Source organism: Danio rerio, chromosome 14, assembly GCF_049306965.1.
Source record: "Danio rerio strain Tuebingen ecotype United States chromosome 14, GRCz12tu, whole genome shotgun sequence".
Lineage (NCBI taxonomy): Eukaryota > Metazoa > Chordata > Actinopteri > Cypriniformes > Danionidae > Danio > Danio rerio.
In genome coordinates, this window is record NC_133189.1 from 58,408,331 (window position 1) to 58,432,500 (window position 24,170).

The 24,170-nt window shown below is 38.6% G+C and overlaps 2 protein-coding genes across 5 annotated transcripts in view; both read left to right on the forward strand.

Annotated features, from left to right (window-relative positions):
* cpxm1b (carboxypeptidase X (M14 family), member 1b) overlaps positions 1-11,051 on the forward strand; it is a 30,921-nt gene extending 19,870 nt beyond the window's left edge. For both annotated transcript variants that reach the window (XM_009291302.5, XM_073922355.1), the window contains 6 exons: positions 3,081-3,277; positions 3,548-3,727; positions 6,150-6,444; positions 6,806-6,945; positions 8,684-8,786; positions 9,608-11,051. In XM_009291302.5, coding sequence (XP_009289577.2) covers positions 3,081-3,277; positions 3,548-3,727; positions 6,150-6,444; positions 6,806-6,945; positions 8,684-8,786; positions 9,608-9,912 — 1,220 coding nt within the window. In that variant the 3' untranslated portion in view covers positions 9,913-11,051. The remainder of the gene's footprint in view (positions 1-3,080; positions 3,278-3,547; positions 3,728-6,149; positions 6,445-6,805; positions 6,946-8,683; positions 8,787-9,607) is intronic.
* Positions 11,052-13,464: 2,413 nt separating this feature from the next.
* On the forward strand, positions 13,465-23,421 carry cox18 (cytochrome c oxidase assembly factor COX18). Of its 3 annotated transcripts, none has more exons than XM_021480952.3 (7): positions 13,465-13,608; positions 15,360-15,671; positions 16,734-16,834; positions 17,341-17,519; positions 17,693-17,802; positions 19,868-19,975; positions 22,747-23,124. In XM_021480952.3, exons 2-7 carry the CDS (start codon positions 15,360-15,362, stop codon positions 22,933-22,935), a joined length of 999 nt encoding a protein of 332 aa, XP_021336627.2. In that variant the 5' UTR covers positions 13,465-13,608; the 3' UTR covers positions 22,936-23,124.
* Positions 23,422-24,170: the final 749 nt, after the last annotated feature.

Below are 24,170 nucleotides of genomic sequence, written 5' to 3' on the forward strand. Positions count from 1 at the left end.
CTTTGAATGTGGCATGGTTGTTGCTGCCAGACGGGCTGCTCTGAGTATTTCAGAAACTGCTGATCTACTGGGATTTTCAGAGAATGAGGAAATATCCAGTGAGCAGCAGTTCTGTGGGCGCAAATGCCTTGTTGATGAGGCCAGAGGTCAGAGGAGAATGGCCAGACTGGTTCCAGCTGATAGAAAGGCAACAGTAACTCAAATAAGCAACCGAGCTCTGCAGAAGAGCATCTCTGAACACACAACACGTCCAACCTTGAGGCGGATGGGCTACAGCAGCAGAAGAGCACACCGGGTGCCGCTCCTGTCAGCTAAGAACAGGAAACTGAGGCTACAATTCACACAGACTCACCAAAACTGGACAATAGAAGATTGGAGAAACGTTGCTGCTCTGATGAGTCTCCATTTCTGCTGACACATTCGGATGCTCGGCTCACAATTTGGCCTCAACAACATGAAAGCATGGATCATCCTGCCTTGTATCAGCGGTTCAGGCTGGTGGTGGTGTAATGGTGTGGGGGAGATTTTCTTTGGGTCCATTAGTACCAATTGAGCATCAACGCCACAGCCTACCTGAGTATTGCTGCTGACCATGTCCATCCCTTTATGAGCACAGTGTCTCCATCTTCTGATGGCTACTTCCAGCAGGATAACGCAGCATGTCATACAGCTCAATCATCTCAGACTGCTTTCTTGAACATGACGATGAGTTCACTGTACTCAAATGGCCTCCACAGTCACCAGAGCTCAATCCAATAGAGCAGCTTTGGGATGTGGTGGAACGGGAGATTGGCATCATGGATGTGCAGCCGACAAATCTGCAGCAACTGTGTGATGCTATCATGACAATATGGAGCAAAATCTCTGAGGAACGTTTCCAGTAGCTTGCTGAATATCTGCCATGAAGGATTAAGGCAGATCTGAAGACTAAAGGGAGTCTAACCTGGTACTATTGAGGTGTACCTAATAAAGTGGCCAGTGAGTGTGTATGTGCATAAACATTAATCAGTGCCAAAGACAAAACTGATGAACTAATCTAGCACAAATCACAGTCCAGAAATTACTACACCCAAAAGAAAATGCTGAGGGAAAATATGAACTAAGATTGTAAATATGCAACTTTAATGGCAGAAGATAAACAAATGAAAAATTAATATTTAATGCGTCAAACATGAGACGTCCCATTCTGGTGTCTGCATCAAATCCAGTTCAACTCAGCTGTGTTTTATTGTAATTGTTGTAAATAACAATGAGATGATGTCGTCATTCAACTGATAAAAATCATGGATATAACTAGATATAAATATTAATTGATATCTTATTAAATATTATAAATATATAAATATTAAATACTTAATATGTCCGTACATATTAGACATTTTACTGGCTTTTCTATTAACCACAATTAAATGACTTATCTGCTGATGAAAGCACAGTACAGTGGCTTGTTGCTTAGGTCATTTATTGAGTTTCCTACACTGGAAGTCAATGAATAGAAGCAGAATATTAGTATTTTGAGTTTAATAATAAATATGCATAAAAGATGAAGTCATTATTTCAAAATGCTTTGTGTTTAATCTTTAACATAAATATTACATTTTGTTTTATATTTATTAACTAAAAATAAAATAATTAAAAGTTTTTTTCTACTGACTATGCACTGACATTTATATTATACGCATTTATTGAATTGATTTTCAGACAAACTAATTTATTAATTTAGTAAAAAGTAATTCACTTAACACAATCATATGTAAAAGTGTAGGTGTTTTCCCAAAACAAAACCAAACAAACACTTTTCCCTGTGTTGCTGCGTGAGCCCCGCTAGTGAGGAGGTGACACATTTCAGACTCCACTGTTAAAGGGGCAGTTCACCCTCAAATTTACTGACTATTTACCTCAAGTGTTGTCAAACCTGTTTGAGTTTGTCGAACACAAAAGAAGATATTCAGAAGAATGCTAAAAACCGGTAACTATTGACTTCTATAGTAGGGAAAACAGATATATGGAAGGCAATGGGTACAGGCAGGGTGCAAATTACAGACATTATGGGGTCAACATTTTGATTTGTTTTAGGGTGAACTGTCCCTTTAAGACCCTCTATAGTGGAGGAATTTGACTTATACAAACTCAGCGCTCGTACCATAGCTCTGCTAATAACTACACACACACACACACACACACACACACACACACACACACAGGCTCGCTCACTCACTAACTCACTCACTCACCATGCACACCCACACATACACACACACACACACACACACACACACACACACACACACACACACACACAAATGCACTCTCTCTCTCTCTTATACACACACACATGCACATATAAGTATACTCACTCATACACAGTCACTCTCTCTCACACACACACACACACACACACACACACACACACACACACACACTCACACACACACTCACACACACGCCAACATAAACATACACATGCACACTGCAACACACAAGCATACACACACAAACACAAACACACACAAATGCACTCTCTCTCTCTCTCTTATACACACACACACACACATGCACATATAAGTATACTCACTCATACACAGTCACTCTCTCTCACACACACACACACACACACACACACACTCACACACACGCCAACATAAACATACACATGCACACTGCAACACACAAGCATACACACACAAACATTCACTCTCACACAGACACACACAAATGCACACTAAAACATGCACACACACTCACAAGCATACACACATATGCACACACACATACACACACAAGCATACAAAATCGCATACACACACAAACGCTCACACACACACATACACTCACACATACACAGTCTTACACACACACACACACACACACACATACACTAACTCACACGGCAAGATAAACAGATACACAATACAACAAACAAGGATACATGAAAGCATACATACACACACACACACACACACAGTCACACACACTCACAGACTCACGCACACACTCTTTCTCACACTCACTCACTCACTCACTCACTCACTCAAACACACAGCTGGTGTTGTTCTGAAGCTCAGTGTGTCCCCCTGCAGGTGAGCCGGAGTTCCGCTATGTGGCCGGGATGCATGGGAACGAGGTGCTGGGTCGAGAGTTACTGCTGAACCTGATGCAGTTCATCTGTCAGGAATACAAACGCGGAAACCAGAGAATCCTCCACCTGGTCAAAGAGACGCGCATCCACCTGCTGCCCGCCATGAACCCAGACGGATACGAGATGGCGTACAAGAAGGTGGAGGAAGAAATATAGCGCCGCATGAGCCTCCTGTCATGCTCCTTTAAATCAAACTGTTGTAGCTGTGAAATAACTGATTCAGCGGAGTGATATTGAGCTTTAATACGCTATAAACCTGCCGGAACTACTTTAGCTGTGCCTTTATCTGACGATAACCAAACACCTGAAGCTAATCAGAATCCAGCATTTATATTGAATTAGCATCATCCAGCTATTGACTTCACACTAAAAACCTCTCAGTCGGATCTATTTTCTGTTTCTCCGCAGGGTTCGGAGCTGGCCGGCTGGGCTCTGGGTCGATACAGTTATGAAGGCATCGATATGAATCATAACTTCGCAGATCTGAACACTGTGATGTGGGACGCCATCGAGCTGCAAACAGACAAATCCAAACTGATCAATCACTACTTTCCCATCCCAGAGCAGTACACTTCAGAGGACGCTTGGGTAAAGTAGTACAGGGATTACATGTAATCCAGATTACGAAATCAGATTAAAAATATATAATATACCTGTAGTAATATTTAGATTACATAACCATAAATGTGATAAAAGTAATATAAATCCATTACAAAAGTAGTCAGATTAGTTTAAAATGTGTATTAAAAGTAATCTACATGTAATCCAAAAGCAGTCAGATTACGTATCCACGAATGTGTAAAAAAGTAATCCAAAAGTAGTCAGATTACATAACCATGAATGAGTAATAAAAGTAATCCAAACGTAATCCAAAGGCAGTCCATTAACATCACCATGAATGTGTAAGAAAAGTAATGTAAATGTAATCCAAAAGCAGTCAGATCACATCAACATAAATAAGTAATAAAAGTAATCCAAATGTAATACAAAAGCAGTCCAATAACATCACCATTAATGAGTAAAAAAGTAATAAAAATGTAATCCAAGTAGTAAGATTTCGCCCCCATAAATGAGTAATAAAAGTAATCCAAATGTAATCCATTAGCAGTCAGATTACATCACGATAATTGAGTAATAAAAGTAATCCAAATGTAATCCAGTAGTCAGATTACATAATCATAAATGTGTAATAAAAGTAATCCAAATGTAATCCAAAAGCAGTCAGATTACATAACCATAAGTGTGTAATAAATGTAATCTAAATGTAATCCAATAGCAGTCAGATTACATAACCATAAGTGTAATAAATGTAATCTAAATGTAATCCAATAGCAGTCAGATTACGTAACCATGAATGAGTAAAAAGTAATAAAAATGTAATCCAAAAGCAGTCAGAATACATAACCATGAATGAATAATAAAAGTAATCTAAATGTAATCCAAAAGCAGTCAGATAACGCCACCATAAATGAGTAACAAAGGTAATCCAAATGTAATCCAAAACAGTCCAATAACATCACCATGAATGTGTAAGAAAAGTAATCTAAATGTAATCCAAAAGTAGATAATTAATACAATAAATGTGTAAAAGTATTACAAATGTAATCCATTAGCAGTCAGATTACATCACCATAGGTGTGTAATAAATATAACCCATATATGATCCAAAAGTAGTCAGATTACGTCACCATAAATGTGTAATAAATGTAATCTCAATATACACCAAAAGTAGTCTGATTACATTAAAATAAACATACATAAAAATTACATTAAAAAATATTTTTTACATAAAAATTTAATAAAAAAACAGTCAGAATACATGACCATGAATGAATAATAGAAGTAATCCAAATGTAATCCAAAAGTAGTCAGATTACATCACCATATATGTGTAATAATTATAATCCATATATGATCCAAAAGTAGTCTGATTACATTGCCATGAATTTGTAATATATGTAATCCAAATGTAATCCAAAAACAGTCACAGTACATCACCATAAATGAGCAATAAAAGTAACCCAAATGTAATCCAAAAGCAGTCAGATTACATCACCATAAATGAGTAACAAAAGTAATCCAAAAGTAATGCAAAAACTGTCAGATTTTCACCATAAATGAGTAACCTTAATATAATACCATAGCCGTCAGATTCCGTAACCATAAATGAGTAATAAATGTAATCCAAATGTAATCCAAAAGCAGTCAGATTACATCACCATGTATATATAAAAGTAATAAAAATGTAATCCAAAAGCAGTAAGATTACATCTCCATAAATGAGCAATAAAAGTAATCCAAATGTAATCCAAAAGCAGTAAGATTATGTCCCCATAAATGAGTAACAAAAGTAATCTAAATGTAATCCAAAACTAGTCAGATTATGTTACCAAACCATGAACGTGTAAAAAAAGTAATCCAAATGTAATCAAAAGTAAATGTGAAATAAAAGAAATCTAAATGCAATCCATTAGCAGTCAGATTACATCACCATACATGAATAAAAGTAATCCAAATGTAATCCAATAGTCAGATTACATCATCATAAATGTGTAATAAAAGTAATCCAAATGTAATCTAAAAGTAGTCAGATTACATAACCATAAACGTGTAATAAATGTAATCTAAATGTAATCCAATAGCAGTCACATTACATCACCATAAATGAGTAAAAAAGTAACCCAAATATAATCCAAAAGCAGTCAGATTACATCATCATAAATGTGTAATAAAAGTAATCCAAATGTAATCCAAAAGCAGTCAATTACATAACCAAAAATGTGTAATAAATGTAATCGAAAAGTCAGATTATGTAACTATAAATAAGTAATAAAAGTAATCCAAATGTACTCCGAAAGTAGTCAGATTACGCAACCATAAATGTAATCCTTATGCAATCTAAAAGTAGTGGTCATACATCCTGATAAACATGTAATCTATCAGATTACTCTGTGACTCTGAAAGTTGTCGTGTAATCTGTAATGAGTATATGTAATGCGCTGTACTGCAGGTGGCTCCAGAAACGAGGGCCGTGATCAGCTGGATGCAGACCATACCGTTTGTTCTGAGTGCGAATCTGCATGGAGGAGAGCTGGTGGTGACCTACCCGTTCGACATGACCCGAGACTGGGCACCGCGCGAGCAGACGCCCACCGCCGACGACAGCTTCTTCCGCTGGCTGGCCACAGTCTACGCCAGCACCAACCACGTCATGTCCAACCCCGACCGCAGACCCTGCCACAACGAGGACTTCCTGCGGCACAATAACATCATCAATGGAGCAAACTGGCATACGGTGCCAGGCAGTGAGTAACTCAGTCTATTTACGATTTGACACAGAAATTCATTACAATAATGCATCATTAATGCTGTGGCAATAAAACAAATGTAAAAACAAAGGAAATTTCCAGAAAATTTTCAATGCTTGTGATAATCAGACATGTTTGAATGATTTCCGAAAGAACATGTGACACTGAAGACTGAGGTAATGATGCTTTTGCTGTTCGCGACAATACATTTCAATTACACTAAACATTCACACACAACATATTTCACATGTTACTGATTTATGATCAAATTAGTGCAGCTTTGTTAAGCTGAATGTTGTAATAACATATTAAAGATGCTCTTGATGCTCGTGTCTCGTGTATGTCCCTCCTCCTGCAGGTATGAATGACTTCAGTTATCTGCACACCAACTGTTTCGAGGTGACGGTGGAGCTGTCCTGTGATAAATTCCCTCACGCCAGCGAACTGCCCACCGAATGGCAGAACAATAAAGAGTCTCTGCTGGTCTACATGGAGCAGGTGCCAAATCTCACATAAAGAGTAACAATCACTACTAAACATCTGATGTAGAGATGTGCGGATCAGCTAAAATGCCAGCCGAACAAACAAAATGCCACAGCGCTCGCGAATAACCGCCATCCGCGCATCATTAATCTGATGCATTTCTAAATGCTTGAGTGTCCCAAAAACACCAACCCAGGAACATTGTGTCTTAAATAAGCTTACAGTTTTGCAAAAAATAATATACTTTAAATTTAGTTGTAAATTTTAGATGTCAAATCCACTAGAGGGCGCTGTCTATATTTAACGATTCTGAAATGTGTTGTTTAGGATACGCTTTGTTGTATGTTTCAGATGACAAATCCACTAGAGGACGCTGTCTACATTTTACGTTTCTGAAATACGTTACTTATGCTGCGTTCACAACAGACGCGGAACGCACGGATAAATCTCGTTATTTGCGTGCAAATAGACACGTGACTATTTTAGTTTACTCGCTTCATCCACGCATCAAATCCGCTTCATTCGCACGTCAAATTTACTTCACAGCAGACACGGATTGGCGTGATGGGCGTGGCTTCTTTCTGCATCGTTGCTTCTTTTAGCATCGTTGCTAAATGGCTAACATGGATTTTTTTTTTAGAAAATCGCTGTGTTTATGTGCTTTATTAAGGCTGAAAAACAATTCGTTTGGAGCCGTGTCCAAGTCCACTAGATCCTTTCAGAGGTGCAGCAGCTCTGTAAGGTCATCAACTCAAATGATGGAATCTTTCAGCAGTGCTTCTGACTGAGCCCAGCCCAGTTTGATGAACTGGTGTTGGTGTCGGCGCTCAATTCGCGCTGCACCATTTATGGGTATCGAACCATTCGCGTCATTCACCATTTGCGCCGCAGGATGTCTATTCGCGCCTGTTAAAGCCATTTGTGATATTAATATATATTTATATTTTGTTTATTTGTTGCATGATTGATTTAGATTAATAATATTATAAAGTATTATTCTGTGTCACTGATCGAGTGGTTTAATGATACAGATAAACTCCACCTACATGTCACATCAGCTCACCTGCTTACGTAAGGGCTCACAGGTGATGGGTGATCAGCTGGCAGGAGTACCAGGGAAACAGTTTTTTGACCGTGTTTTGCTTGTAGAATTTGTAAGAACAATAAAGTTAATTTTGAGATATAAATGCTTGGACACGTCATGAACATCACTGCTCCAGTCAAAACGGCTCCGTAATAACTAGATGACGCTGGAGACCGTTATAGCGCCTTTGCATTGACTTAACATGTAAAACACTTCTCTTGACACTTCTTACTTGTCTTGTGTGAACGCAGCATAGGAGTGTATTTTGTTTGCATTTCAGATAACAAATCAACTATTTACTCAGGGTACAAACATTTCAGAAGGGAAATCCACTAGAGGGCGCTGTCAAACTTGTTGCTAATTTTAAATTATTATTTAATGCGCATTTTGTTGTACTTATTAAATCTACCATTTACATATTTTGAGATTCTGAAATGTTAATTAGAATAGGTTTTGTTGGATATTTCAGGTAACAAATCCACTAGAGGGAGCTCTCTACATTTTTTTCCATCATCCTGCCCACAGCATTCATTTTACTTCAAAACTGCATCCAAACTCGTGTTTAAGTACATTTTTTTGGTTTCACAAAAATCTAGACGGAAGCAGATATTTACAGTAAGTGTGTTTTGAAAAAAGCTCAACGCCAACATCAGCTCTTCCATATAACAGGTGCACAGAGGAATCAAGGGAGTGATTCGGGACAAAGACACCGAGGCAGGAATACCCAACGCCATCATTAAAGTGGATGATATCGACCACCACATACGATCAGGTGATGCTGTCCGCTTTTTCCGATTTTTTAAAGATCTTTTGCCCCCTGAAAAGAAAAAGTTCCAGCTTTCCTATGGAGTCAGATCAGTCTCAAAAATAATACATTTACGAAATAAAATTCATACATGCAGAGCACTATTCACATTGACAATATCCAATTTGGATTTACAAACACACAATTTGTGATTTCACAAGTAACAGTCATGAATATTTTCACTAAGTGAGTTTTATTTGTGTATTCATGAATCGTCTTTTAAACTTACGAATTGGATTTTGTAAATGTGAATGGTGTTGTGGATGAATTATATTTTGTAAACGTCTTATTTTTGAGACTGATCTAGCTCCATACTTCCTATTTCGGTTTGTAGTTATTTGCATAATGCCAGTGTGTGGTCTTTATTGGCTCTCCTAAAGCATTGGTTTTAATCCTCAAACAGTGTAGTTGCAGCTGAGACTGGACGAGTTTAGTTCAGTTTTTTCAGATGCTGTTTTTCTGCTGCCAGAGTAAATCTGCTCTACTGCACTTGTGATCATGAACTGATGTGGTATTCTAACCAACGCCTGCATGACTGTTCATGCAACATCACTGCGTTTACAAGAGCTGAGAGCTTCAGAGAGTGAGGAGGGCGCTGTCTACATTAATGCAATCTGAAATATGTTACTTAGAGCGTGTTTTGTTGTACATTTCAGTTGTCTAGTCCACTAGAGGGCGCTGTCTACATTTTCTTTTGCTAACGTTTACAGTAGTAGTCCATTTGTATTATCTTTAATAAAGCGGTCTGCTGTTCCTAGATCAGTCTGTAACTGTAGATGTTGTTGCAGCTGCTGATGGGGATTTCTGGCGTCTGCTGAACCCGGGCGATTATGACATCACAGTGACGGCGGAGGGATATTTCCCAGCGTCCCGCAGCTGCAGGGTGGAATATGAACATTATCCTACACTCTGCGACTTCCGGCTCACTAAAACACCGAAGCAGCGTCTGCGGGAGATTCTGGCCAAAGGAGGAAAGATCCCCAAAGACCTGCAGCTGCGGCTGCGGCAGCTGCGCACACGCAAACTGCGCGCCAGCACAAAGCGCATTAACCGACGCCACGCATTACTGCAGCAGAGCAGAGCTCACCACTAGACTGACCTCTGACCTGTTCGGCTGCCACAGGGTTAAACCCAACCAATGACCTGAAGCTGGTGTATCTCTGTCTCTCCCTTACGAATATTATCCATTCATTCATTCATTTTCTTTTCAGCTTAGTCCCTTTATTCATCAGGTGTCGCCACAGCGGAATGAACCGCCAACTTATCCAGAATATGTTTTACGCGGTGGATGCCCCTCCAGCTGCAACCCATCACTGGGAAACACCCACACACTACGACCAATTTAGTTAATCAATTCCCCTATAGCGCATGTGTTTGGACTGTGGGGGAAACCGGAGCACCCGGAGGAAACCCACGCCGACACGGGGAAAACATGCAAACTCCACACAGAAACACCAACTGACCCAGCCGAGACTCAAACCAGTGACCTTCTTGCTGTGAGGCGATCGTGCTACCCACTGTGCCACCGCGATGCCCAATATTATCCATGACTTTTGCAAAAGTAAACAGTTTGAAGGCGCAGTGTGTAGTTTTGGCCACTAGAGGGCATGTCTTCACAACAAACAAGCGCATGTTTTGAACATTCCTCCAAACATTTGGGATCATTTAAAAAGGGGTCGATCACTCATAAATAAAAATATTTTCATCATTTACTCACACTTTACTGGAGTAACGGATAAAAGACTTGAGTTTCTTCTGTTGAACACTAAATATATATTTAAAAAAATGTTAGAAACTTATAATCTTTGACTTTTTTTTTTTTTCTTGGTATGGAAGTCAATAGCTACCTGTTTTTGGCTTTTTTTAAAATATCTTATTCTGGAGCCACTTGAGGAGCAGTAAATAGTGAGTAAATATTCATTTTTGGGTGAACTATCCCTTTAAGTACATAATTCAGTAAACTGTAGAGCATCTGGTGGGTTTTGTGGTATTTTATTAAAACTAAATCTTGCATATTTTGCCTTTAACCAAATGATATTTGCAGTAAAACTGTGGTTACACAAACAGAAGTCAAGAAGCGCAAGACTGTGTCAGTCCAAAAACATGAATACTAAAGTTTTATAATTAAATGGTTAATTTTCATAAGGGATTGTGCATTGGATGTCCAGATGTATGATGCCATGTACAAAAAGTTTTATACTGCAGTACTGATTAAATGTCCTATTGAAGTAATGCTGTTGTCAAAGCTCATTTGTCATTCTGGAACTGATGGTTTAATAAACATTTATATATTTATCTAAGAAAACACTAAAGTGATTTATAGTAAATATTACAGTCTTTATAAATCATACTATAGTAAAGCTCTTGAATTAATGTGTTGTGGTGATGTTATAATTGCAATGGTTACACAACTATAGTAATATAAGCAAATGGGCTAATACAGTAGTTTTCAACAACTAAAAAGTCTATTATACTACAATCCACCACTGTGGTTAACTAAAGTACACTACAGTATTGATTACAGTTTATTAATTCACTAAAGTTATTACTATAGTGCTGCAATATACTACAGCATTGGTTCCCAAAACTGTGGTATGCAGGCTTCCTTCTAGCGGTACACAGAGGAATCACTGAATAATCAAAATCAAACATGAACACACTTTAACCCTTTAATGCAGGGGTCTCAAACTCAATTCCTGGAGGGATGGAGCGCTGCACAGTTTAGCTCCAACCCTAATCAAACACAGCTGATCAACTAAACAACGTCTCCAGGAGTAGTCTTAAACAGCTTGATTAGTCGGATCAGGTGTGTCTGATTAGGGTTGGAGCAAAACTGTGCAGCGCTGTCCTCCAGGAATTGAGTTTGAGACCTATGCTTTAATGCAGGATTGTCTAACTCAATTCCTGGTGGGCCGCAGCCCTGCACAGTTTACTTCAAACCCTGCTCCAACACACTAAAGCAGCGGTCACACTGGGCTTTTCCTCCCATAGACTTCCATTCATATGTACGCAAATGCATCAGACCAGAAATGCAGGGTCATGCATCAAGTTTGCTGTGGTGCAGAGTTCAAGCTTGGTGAACTCTGACCTGCCAAATCGCATCAGACTGCGTGAGACCAATTGAGGATCAAAACATGAGCTCTCAGAACAGAAATTTAAAACATGGAGCAATCGCGCGCTTTTTAATGTCTATTAATCTTGTTTAATCCCACCCCTTTTCGCAGAGCCGCACGACAGAATATCGCATGCTCATACTCTAATGTGAGCGCAGCTTTACCTGTAGGTTTCAACAAGCTTGAAGGACTCAATTAGTTTGATCGGGTGTGTTTGATTAAAATTGGAACTAAACTGTGCAGAGCTGCGGCCCTCCAGGAATTGAGTTTGACACCTATGCTTTAATGCATACGATAACACAGATATGAACAGTAAATTGATTCAATGGGCTAATATTAAATTTTGTTAATGTTTTAATTAATTTTTTAATTTTAATTAATGTTTGTTATGTATTCTATCATTTGATGCTTGTTTTTTCCCCATTTTTGTATTGGTTGTCGGGGACTTATTCCATATTTTTATATCCTAATGTTGATAGGTGTAGTTTAATCACTTACTTTTCTGACACACAAAGCCAACTCTGACGCGCTGTAAGCAGAACTCATTTCTAATTTAAATATGAAAGTCCAATTCATATATTTAAAATACAAGTTAATGTTTAGATTGCAAAGATATACAAATAAGTCAGAAATAGATGCAACATATATTTCAAAATTGATCAAACAGAGTTTATATATCAATATGATAACATTTAGCCTACATTTATGAGGAATATTTCCAGGTTTTGATGAATAGGCTACGACATGATAATGCTTTACATTTCAGTGCAGCAGTTTTCTTTGTACTTCTTAAGAACAGTGACATTTTTAATACTCTTTTAAAAGCACAATTTAATTTAAACGTTGACGTTTTATTTATTTGTTTACCTGTAAGCGCAATACAGTGCTCATGTGCAAACTGTTTATAATGGTTAAAGTGGCTGACAATAATGAATATTCATAATAATAAGATGTAATCTGCCTGGCTTTCGAACTGTGCAGAGCTGCAGCTGCTTAATTAGGCCTACTGGACTGCTGTATTTCAGTGCTGGTCATTATGGTGGTACTTGGAGAGACCATTTTACCTGGTGAAAAAAGTTTGAGAACCACTGGTCTACAGCATTCATTAGGAAAGAGCTTTAAATAGCATACAGTGTAATACACTTTACTATAGTACACAAGCATTTAGGCTACTATAAACTACTATAGTACTTTTCCCATGTGAGCAGGTTTAACTGGAGGTGAATATTATCAAATATATGCTGAAAGAGTCATTTATATTGGCAACAAACCACTAAAATTAACATGATCTTCAATTTAGCAGGTGAATGTTTTGTTTGTTAAATAAAAAACACCAGCAAATAATATTTAAAAGCATCGTACCTTTATGCAGACTCAATGTAATTAAGTATGAGCAGATGCAGATGAAGCAGGAATTCTTAATCAAACTGCATTAGTAAACACGGTGAGTTTGGCGTGTTTATTGAGTGTCTGTCAGCAGGTGGCGCTCTGACGCTGAGGGAGGCTTCGACGTGATGGCGTCATATCCACGCGCCCGCTCAATTTGACATTCCGACTGTGAGGATGAACGTGATCGAAAAATAAACCTTCACAGCAAATAAAGCTTCAATAAAACTTCATCGCGCTGTAATGATGCGATAAAGAAGATTATCTGAGGTCTGGGAACGCAAACCAAGGTGAGGATGTTGTTTTGTTTCATGTATTATTGCAGACTGATCTGTCAAAGCAGAGTTTAATGCCAATAATTACTGATCGACAGCAGGTTTTGAGGCTTTTCGAACTATAATTTACATGTTTTTGAGTTATTTTAATGTATAGGTAGTCTGTTTAATTATATTATAACTATACAGTAACTGTGTACAACAGAAAAGGCTTTAACTTGCTTAGTTTGTGTTAAAATGGTCATAAATTAATATTACTAAACAACACCTATATCGTGTCTGATCAGTAATGAGTAAATGTGAAAGATTTTCATTGTTTTAAATTTTAATCACTTGTAACTATATACACTCACCGGCCACTTTATTAGGTACACCTCACTAGTACCGGTTGGACTCCCTTTAGTCTTCAGATCTGCCTTAATCCTTGGTGTTGTAGATTCAACAAGATACTGGAAATATTCCTCAGAGATTTTGCTCCATATTGTCATGATAGCATCACACAGTTGCTGCAGATTTGTCGGCTGCACATCCATGATGCCAATCTCCCGTTCCACCACATCCCAAAGCTGCTCTATTGGATTGAGCTCTGGTGACTGTGGAGGCCATTTGAGTGCAGTGAACTCATCGTCATGTTCAAGAAAGCAGTCTGAGATGATTGAGCTTTATGACATGCTGCGTTATCCTGCTGGAAGTAGCCATCAGAAGATGGAGACACTGTGCTCATAAAGGGATGGACATGGTCAGCAGCAATACTCAGGTAGGCTGTGGCGTTGATGCTCAATTGGTACGGACCCAAAGAAAATCTCCCCCACACCATTACACCACCACCACCAGCCTGAACCGCTGATACAAGGCAGGATGATCCATGCTTTCATGTTGTTGAGGCCAAATTGTGAGCCGAGCATCCGAATGTGTCAGCAGAAATGGAGACTCATCAGAGCAGCAACGTTTCTCCAATCTTCTATTGTCCAGTTTTGGTGAGTCTGTGTGAATTGTAGCCTCAGTTTCCTGTTCTTAGCTGACAGGAGCGGCACCCGGTGTGCTCTTCTGCTGCTGTAGCCCATCCGCCTCAAGGTTGGACGTGTTGTGTGTTCAGAGATGCTCTTCTGCAGAGCTCGGTTGTAGCGAGTGCTTATTTGAGTTACTGTTGCCTTTCTATCAGCTGGAACCAGTCTGGCCATTCTCCTCTGACCTCTGGCCTCATCAACAAGGCATTTGCGCCCACAGAACTGCCGCTCACTGGATATTTCCTCATTCTCTGTAAACTCTAGAGATGGTTGTGCGTGAAAATCCCAGTAGATCAGCAGTTTCTGAAATACTCAGAGCAGCCCGTCTGGCAGCAACAACCATGCCACGTTCAAAGTCTCTTAAATCCATTTTCTTCCCCATTCTGATGCTCACTCTGACCTGCAGCAGATCCTCTTGACCATGTCTACATGCCGAAATGCAGTGAGCTGCTGCCATGTGATTGGCTGATTAAACATTTGTGTTAATGCGCAGTTGGACAGGTGTACCTAATAAAGTGGCTGGTGAGTGTGATACAGAAAAAAGAATAAAACATTTGTAAAACTGTTAATTTGGTATAAAATTCTCAGATGCATAAACACAGTATTAGATGGAAAAAATGAATTAATGTTTGATGCTGCACTGTATTTGACAATAAAAATAAAGATACAGATATATTAACACAGTTTCCGCTCTGACAGTAAATGAATGTTTCGCTCTGACAGTGTAATAGTTGAACTTGTACCTGCTGTTATATTTAGATGCTGAGGATCAGCCAATCAGCAGTGTTGGTCAGTGTGCGGATGTGTCGTCATGGTAACCCAGCATCCCTGAGGCCCTCCCTCATCAGCATCTCTCAGTGCGGGTCATTCAGAGCTGTGAGCACGCAGGGGTCCAGCTGGTACGAGAGTGTGGCGGACTCCGCACCCGTCCACCAGGCGGAGCAGCTCCTGCTGTCGGTCCAGCAGCTGACCGGACTGCCCTGGTGGAGCAGCATCATCTGCACTACACTGGCCCTGCGCTGCAGCATCACACTCCCGCTGGCCATCTATCAGGCGCACATCATCGCTAAGGTCCAGACAAACACACTGAACTACACAACCAGAGCTCAGACATGATTAATCAAATACTGGAGTCATTCACAGCAAATACTATAGTGTTTATAACGCATGCTGTAGGAGCACTTGCATTGATCTGTTGTGGTGATTCTACAGTTGCTATGGTAACACAACAACTATTGTAATTGATCTGCTGTGGAGATTCTACAGTTGCTATGGTAACACAACAACTATAGTAATTGATCTGCTGTGGTGATTCTACAGTTACTATGGTAACACAACAACTATAGTAATTGATCTGCTGTGGTGATTCTACAGTTGCTATGGAAACACAACAACTATAGTAATTGATCTGCTGTGGAGATTCTATAGTTGCTATGGTAACAACAACTATAGTAATTGATCTGTGGAGATTCTACAGTTGCTATGGAAACACAACAACTATTGTAATTGATCTGCTGTGGAGATTCTACAGTTGCTATGGTAACACAACAACTATAGTAATTGATCGGTGGTGATTCTACAGTTGCTATGGAAACACAACAACTATAGTAATTGATCTGCTGTGGTGATCCTACAGTTGCTATGGTAACACAGCCACTATAATAATTGATCTGCTGTGGTGATCCTACAGTTGCTATGGTAACACAGCCACTATAATAATTGATCTGCTGTGGTGATCCTACAGTTGTTATGGTAATATGGCTAGTATAGTAATTAATCTGTAGGATCACCACAACAGATCAATCACTGTAGTTGTGTTTCCATAGCGACTGTAGTATCACCACAACAGATCAATTAATGTAGTTGTTGTGTTACTATAGCAACAGTAGAATAACCACAACAGATCAATTAATGTAGCTGTTGTTACCATAGCAACTGTAAAAGTCACCACAACAGATTAGGTGAGTCTGTGTAATTCAGCGGTTGTAATCTGGGAAAAACAGACACTGGAACGTCATGATTGACCAATCAGAATCCAGTATTCCAGGCAGCAGTGTAATAATCCCAGTCAGTTACTGTCTGGTGTGTTTGTATGCTGCGTGTGTGTAACTCTGAGCTCTTCTGCTTAGTCAGATTGAAGCGCTGCAGAAAGAGATCGCTGCGTTTGCTCAGCAGTTACGCTTCGAGATCTCCGTCAGAGCCAAAGAGAAGAACTGGACAGAGCAGACATGCAGGTATAAAACACCACGTCTTACCGCTGTCATTGTTCTGCCAAACACTGTGTTTTAAATGAAGAAACCTGTATACATTTTTACAATTATTTATTGTATTTTTGTATGAAAATTAGAATAGTTGTAGTATAAAAAAGTATGGAAGCTTGGTTAACTAATATTAAAAACAAAGATTTATTAATGTTTTTTAATCACAATTCAGTCCTGCAACTTTAATAAATCTTACAGTTCTGATGACATATTATTTGCTTAAATGTTAAGCATTTATTTTTAATATTTTAACTATATATATATATATAATTAAATATTAAGTTAAACTATACAGTTGAAGGCAAAATTATTAGCATCCTGTGCAATTTTATTAATGCCAGTTATTTCCCAAGTGCTGTTCATTTAAAGAGGAAACAAACTTTCAGTGTTTCCTACTATACAACTGTAAGTTGCTTCGGACAACTGATCCGAGGGCTAATCATTTGTGTATATATATGTATTTTTCCCTGCACTCACAGGTTTCATTTCAAGAAGAATCTGCGGCGAATCGTGTCGGAGCTTTACGTCCGTGAAAACTGCCACCCGTTTAAGGCCAGCGTGCTGATCTGGGTTCAGCTGCCCATGTGGGTGTGTGTGTCTCTGGCACTGAGAAACCTCAGTCTGGGCCTGGGAAACACTGATGTGGGTGAGTGTCTGGGTGAGATGAATGTGTGCGTCAGTAATGTTGGTCTGCAGCTCTGCGGTGTGTCAGATGTGAGATGTTGTTGTGCTGACTGTAAAAGGCCTCAGTCCTCCGTCAGTCCGTCATCACAGGGCTTCAGTGTTATTCTTCCCTCCAGAACTGTCTTGATCTGTCGTGTTTGTGCTCAGCTGCAGGGCTGGCAGCAGGTGGCGCTCTGTGGTTTCCTGACCTCACTGTGCCAGACTCCACCTGGATCATGCCCGTCTCTCTCGGCATCATCAATCTGCTCATCACTGAGGTGTGGATCAGTTTATAAATCAGCTATGAAATGGTCAATTTGAAATCAAAGCACTGAAGTTTCTGGAGTCGCTTTTTCCACAATTGTATGTTTATCAGTAAAGTGTAGATTCTTTATTTCAACTCTGTTTTTAATTGACATTAGTCAGAGAGCCACAGCACCAAACACATACAATCATTAGAGCAGTACTATAACATGTTCATGCATTAAGGACAATATAAAATACATTTAAAAACACAAAACAAACAAACATTTTTTACATAATAATGAGATAAATAAAATAACATTATAGATAACACATATTAGGCCTTACAACAGTACAGAAAAAATATTTAAATACAAACATGCAAAGGGTACAGCAGTAGAAAGAGAAAAAAACAACATAAATATATGTATATATATTAGGGGTGTAACGATACACTCAGCTCATGATACGATGTGTATCACGATATAATGTTCATGATTCGATATGTATCACGATATTTTGAATAAAAATTGAAAATTAAACTGAAATGCAAATTTTACCAAGTAAACTATTTTTTATGTATTTCTTTTGTTTCAGCTTGTTAAACTGAACCTTCAAGAAAATAAATTAAACAGGCCTGTCTCTGGAAAATAAAACAATTTAAAAACTTCTTTAAAAATATTATTGAAATGACAGAGACAAAATTAAGGAACAATTTAAGTAAAGGTGCAAAAAAATAAGCTTTCTATTCAATTGAATTTAACAGTAAGAGCTTAAGGCTTTGCTTGGTCTCTTGCGTTTTTTGTGTGTGCAAAAAAAATCCACATTTCCAGGTATTTAATTCATATTTAATTAAATTCATTTAAAGATATATCTAATTACAATTGTGACTAGTCAAAACTCATTTAGAGATATCTGCACATATTTATCAATGGAAGTCAATGGAGGAATATGACTAGTCATAATATATTTGCAGATATCTCCAATCTGATTTTGTACTAGTACAATTGAAATTGCAGATATCTCTAATTGTCATTCTGACTAGTCGAATTATAATTATGACTAGTCAAAATATAATTAGAGATATCTCCTAATATATTTATGCATAGTCAGAACAAAGGTTTAAATGCTAAAACGGCTTGCCATACGCGCGCGTCTGTCAAAGTCCGCCCTCTGTAGTAACAGCTCACGGTCAGCTCACATCATGTGTGATTTTGCGGCGGGAACATTATATGAAGACAGAATGATATTTTAGGGTGAATTGTACCTTATAAATACAGTATGTGACTCTTTCAGCGCCATTAGGAGGTATCCATGTCACTGAGTAAAGTATGTAAATCACTGTGAAGACTTTAAAACTTAGGATGTTTGACCCAGTATGCGTGTCAAAAAGCGGACGAGTCTAAAGCAATGACTGTACAACCGAAATGTTGCCAGACGTCTGATTTTGAGAGGATGGGCCGTCCTCTATTTCAGCTCCACTCATCTTGGTCTGCTAACATTACTGCTGCTGCAATCTGAACTCACGTGCGACAGCAGGTGGAACGTAGCTCACGTGCAAACAGCTCAACTAATAAGAGAAAACGGACGTCATATCGTAATTAAATCGTCATAATGCCACGATGCATATTGAGACATTTTTGCATCGCAATAAATCGTACAACGATAAATCGTTACACCCCTAATATATATTTATATATATGTTATGTATATGTATGTATGTGTGTGTATATATATATATATATATATGTGTGTGTGTGTGTGTGTGTGTGTATATATAAAAATATAAAAGCAATATATATTTGTGAGACTAAAATCACAAACGGAAAAAATCTTTAACCCTGAACTACGGAAGTCAGAATTGCAGAAACTTAAAATTCCAACCAACCAGTCGGAAATCTGACAAAGTCAACACCGAAGAATTCCATGTTTCTGTCATGCAACATAATTTTTCCCCCCAAAAAATAAAAATGTTCCCCAGAATTTGATCTAACATGTCATTTGACTATAATTTAAACTCTGAATTCTCACTAGTCTTGTCTGAAATGTAGGTTGAGTTCAGTCTGTCCCTCCACTGTCAGTGTGTTGTTGTGTGTGCAGATCTTCGCTCTCAGACAGACGGAGTCTTCAAAGATGCAGAAATACGCCACACACTTCATCAGAGGAATATCAGTGCTGATGATCCCTATAGCTGCCACAGTGCCGTCGGTGAGTACAGTAACAGCACACAGTAAACATCAGCCCTGATTACCCACAGCTCTGCTACGTTTGATCACAACAGCTCAAACAATGATGGAGATTCTGGGATAAACAACAGCACATCACGTCTCCTCTGATCTGTCTGTCGCTGATATAACATTTCAAAGCCCAGAAGAGATTAAAAAAAGTCTACATTGTGACAAACTCAGAATCAGAAGTCATTGTTATGACATAAATGCAAGATAAGAAGGAAAGTCAGAATGTCATGGAAAGATGTAGGATTGGCAGAAGAATTGTCTCAAAGTCACTACAGAAAGGTCTTGCAGCAAAACTTTGTAACAAACTTAATAAAGTACAATAAATTGTGGAAAAACAAGACACAAGGACGAGAAAAGTGATCAGAACTGCAAAGAAAAGCCTGAATTGCAGGAAAATAAGAAATGTGACATGAAGAAACAAGTCAAAGTCGCAAGTCAAAAACAAAATGCAACAAATTCCAAACTATTTAAGCCAGAATTCCAACAAACAGACTGCAACAAATAAAACAAAGTCAGAATTGTGATCTAAAATACAGAACTGTGACAAAACCACACAGTTACAAAAGATGTTAGCACGTCCACATATGGTGCAGTAGCATGTCAGGGCGTCCCGTGTTCAAATCCCTGCTCAAGGACATTTCCCTACCCTACCCCTCTCTCTCTCCCCGACTTCGCTTCCGGTATAAATACTGTCCTATCTAATTAAGGCAAAAAGACCAAAAATAAATCTTTAAAAAATAATAATAAAATCAGATCCAAAGACGTCTTATTAAAAAATCTGAAACTTTAAAATGCATCAAAAAAGTCTTCAAATGTTAAATGTATCCAATAAGTTTGAAGTTTAAAATGTATCAAATATCCTGAACTCAAAATGAATCAAAAACTAAAGTTCATCATGTTTTATCACAAAGTTTAACTCCAGAAGGTGAAATGCATGAGAAAGTGCTGGAGAGAGAGAAGTGCTCTGATTGGCCAGAGCTCTGCTGCGCTTGTGAAGGGCAGAAACACAGACAGAGATGTTGCTGATAATCCAGCAGATGAGCACATCACGTCTCCTCTTATCTGTGCTTGTGTTGTGTCTCTGCTCTTGCTTATATAAGAGTCCACATGGGGAACGGGTGCGAGCTGACCTGTACGTTCCACTGTGAAGGACAGCAGACGCTTTAACACTGTCATCATGCTTTTCATACAGAGAATGCATCCCACAGATGCAGAAACACATACTATCAGTCTAAAATCAATATGACTAGCTCAAATTAAATATATTTGATAGTATAAAATTCACCCTCCACTTAGCCTAAGTCTAGAAGGGATACAGCTAAAGAATCATGGTAAAGTGTAGAAGGGATACAGCTAAAGGATCATGGTAAAGTCTAGAAGGGATACAGCTAAATAATCATAGTAAAGTCTAGAGGGGATACAGCTAAATATTCATGGTAAAGTCTAGAAGGAATACAGCTGAAAAATCATGGTAAAGTCTAGAGGGATACAGCTAAAGAAAACAGAATCATGGTAAGGTCTAGAAGGGATACAGCTAAATAATCATGGTAAAGTCTAGAAGGAATACAGCTGAAAAATCATGGTAAAGTCTAGAGGGATACAGCTAAATAATCATAGTAAAGTCTAGAGGGATACAGCTAAATATTCATGGTAAAGTCTAGAAGGAATACAGCTGAAAAATCATGGTAAAGTCTAGAGGGATACAGCTAAAGAAAACAGAATCATGGTAAGGTCTAGAAGGGATACAGCTAAATAATCATGGTAAAGTCTAGAAGGAATACAGCTGAAAAATCATGGTAAAGTCTAGAGGGATACAGCTAAAGAAAACAGAATCATGGTAAGGTCTAGAAGGGATACAGCTAAATAATCATGGTAAAGTCTAGAGGGGATACAGCAAAAGAATCATGGTAAAGTCAAAAAAGGATACAGCTGAAGAAAACAGAATCATGGTAAGGTCTAGAAGGGATACAGCTTTATCAGTGTACAATAATAATTACTATATGTTGCTGTGAGAGGTTGGGGTTGACGCTGGTGTAGACGTTAATAAAACAAAGGAAATGGTCATTTAATTAAAATTATAAATAATTCTCATTTGCTCCTGCTCAGAGCTGTATCTCTTTTAGCTACAAATTTCAGAAGCCTTGTTGTTATTAGAAAGTAGAGAAGGGAGAAAGGAAGCTGTTCAAAGCTTGGAAAAGAATTGAACTAATCGCTTTGTAAAATTATTGATTTTTTTCAAAGTGTTGGAAACAGCACCTAACCAAAACTAATGCAGCTAAAACTGTAATGCTAAACATCCATTAGACTTGGCTCTTTCAAACATAGTGGAAACTTTAAATAGACAGTATACCCTATAAATGCATTTAACTCATCGTCTGATATCAGTCAGTATTGTGTTTGCAAAATTTGTGTTATTTTATCATATTTCTTTCAAGGCTTTTATATTGTTTGTTCCGTCGTGAGCTCTGCTAAGCAGGCCAACAAGAGAATAATCATTATTTTAATTTTACAAATGTCTCAATAAAATGTCTGCAAAACACGGTAAAACCTGTGAAACATGTTCAGTGATTCACCACTAGACTGCTGTCTGAATAAAGCCGCGTCAATTACACAGAGAACCCCCTGGAGGAGAAACATTGAATTTCTAAATGTTTTGAATTAGTTATGATGCAGACATCACAATTACAAAGCAGCCTTGACTCCAGGTGTGTGTGTGTGTGTGTGTGTGTTGTGTTTCTCCAGTCCATGTGTGTGTATTGGCTGAGCTCCAGCTGTGTTGGTTTGGCTCATAACCTGCTGCTGAGATCTCCTGGTGTCCGGAAACTCTGCCGGATCCCAGAAACACGCTTCGACTCTCAAACGCCCTACAGAGACATCGCCGCCGCGTTCATCCACAAATACAGCAGAGCAGGAGCTCACAGCGGAAAATAGACTGCAATGGCCAGCGCTACATAAAGAGGATTTGTGGAATAAAGAGAAAGGCTCCTGTTCATCTTCAGTGCTGTTAGCTATAATCTCCATCATCATGGATTCAAGAGGACTTTCATTTTACATCACAATTTCTAGAGTTTATTTTCAATTTTACTGTTCAAAGATTAAAAATAAAGATGTGATCAGTCATCATTGGTCATTGTATTCTATTGCCAGTTTTGCTTATTAACATTTTTCTTTAAATATAGAAATAAATCAGTTTTTTTTGCACAGCAACTCATGATCAACAGCAAACACTGGGTCCTTCTTCCCAACAGAGAAAGCCAGCAACACTCAGTAATGCAGGATGATCTGCTGTCAGGGCTTTACAATCAATAACTGTGATTATAATGGAAGTGAATGGAGCAAAAACACACAACATCACCAAGCAGAGTCAGTGTGAACAGTGTGTTGATGAGTTATGAAAACTCTCACAGCATTTCCCCATAATATGTGTCAGACTCAGATTATTCAGCAGAAATCATCACATTTACTGAAACACAGAGAAAGAGGAGGACAAATGAAGACTCGACATCAACCCAGAGTGGAGGAAAACAACCCAACAGCACACACGGGTTAAACTTGACTCTTGACTTGTAAAGGATTCTCCAGAATAACCTAACAACCACTAAACTCCTCTCATGCATCAGAAGACACAATGCATTCCTGACTGACAGGAGCTCTGCCTCTGTGAGCTGGAACTGAACAAGTGTCTATGAAGTGTTTAAAGCACACCTCTTCTGTAAACGTGCAAGCTCACAGAGCACCAAAGAAGAGGGAAAGAGGTGAACCGTGACTCATTACTGTTACCTGGTTGAAAAGTCCAGATACTTGATTTATAAAACAGTACCAAATATCTCACCATCCACCGCTTCACTGACTGTAATAACACTGATGAGTTTATGAGGGAAGCCTGATGAGCAAAGACGCAGAGAATAAGTGGTCATGGCATCTGTCAGGTTTAGTGTTGTAATATTAAAATGCTCAAGAATAGAAAATAATTGTGAACACGAGAGATGGTGAAGTTACCGCCGTGCCCACCATGCAGTTTCATGTTGTTTTGTAGACCAACACTGAATGATCTCTCTACATTCGCATGTGTGTGTGTGTTATTCCTGATGTTTAGTGTGTTACTTTAACTATCGCCCTCAACAACAACAAAGAATGTGCCAGTGTCTGCTGGCCCCTGCTTGGCC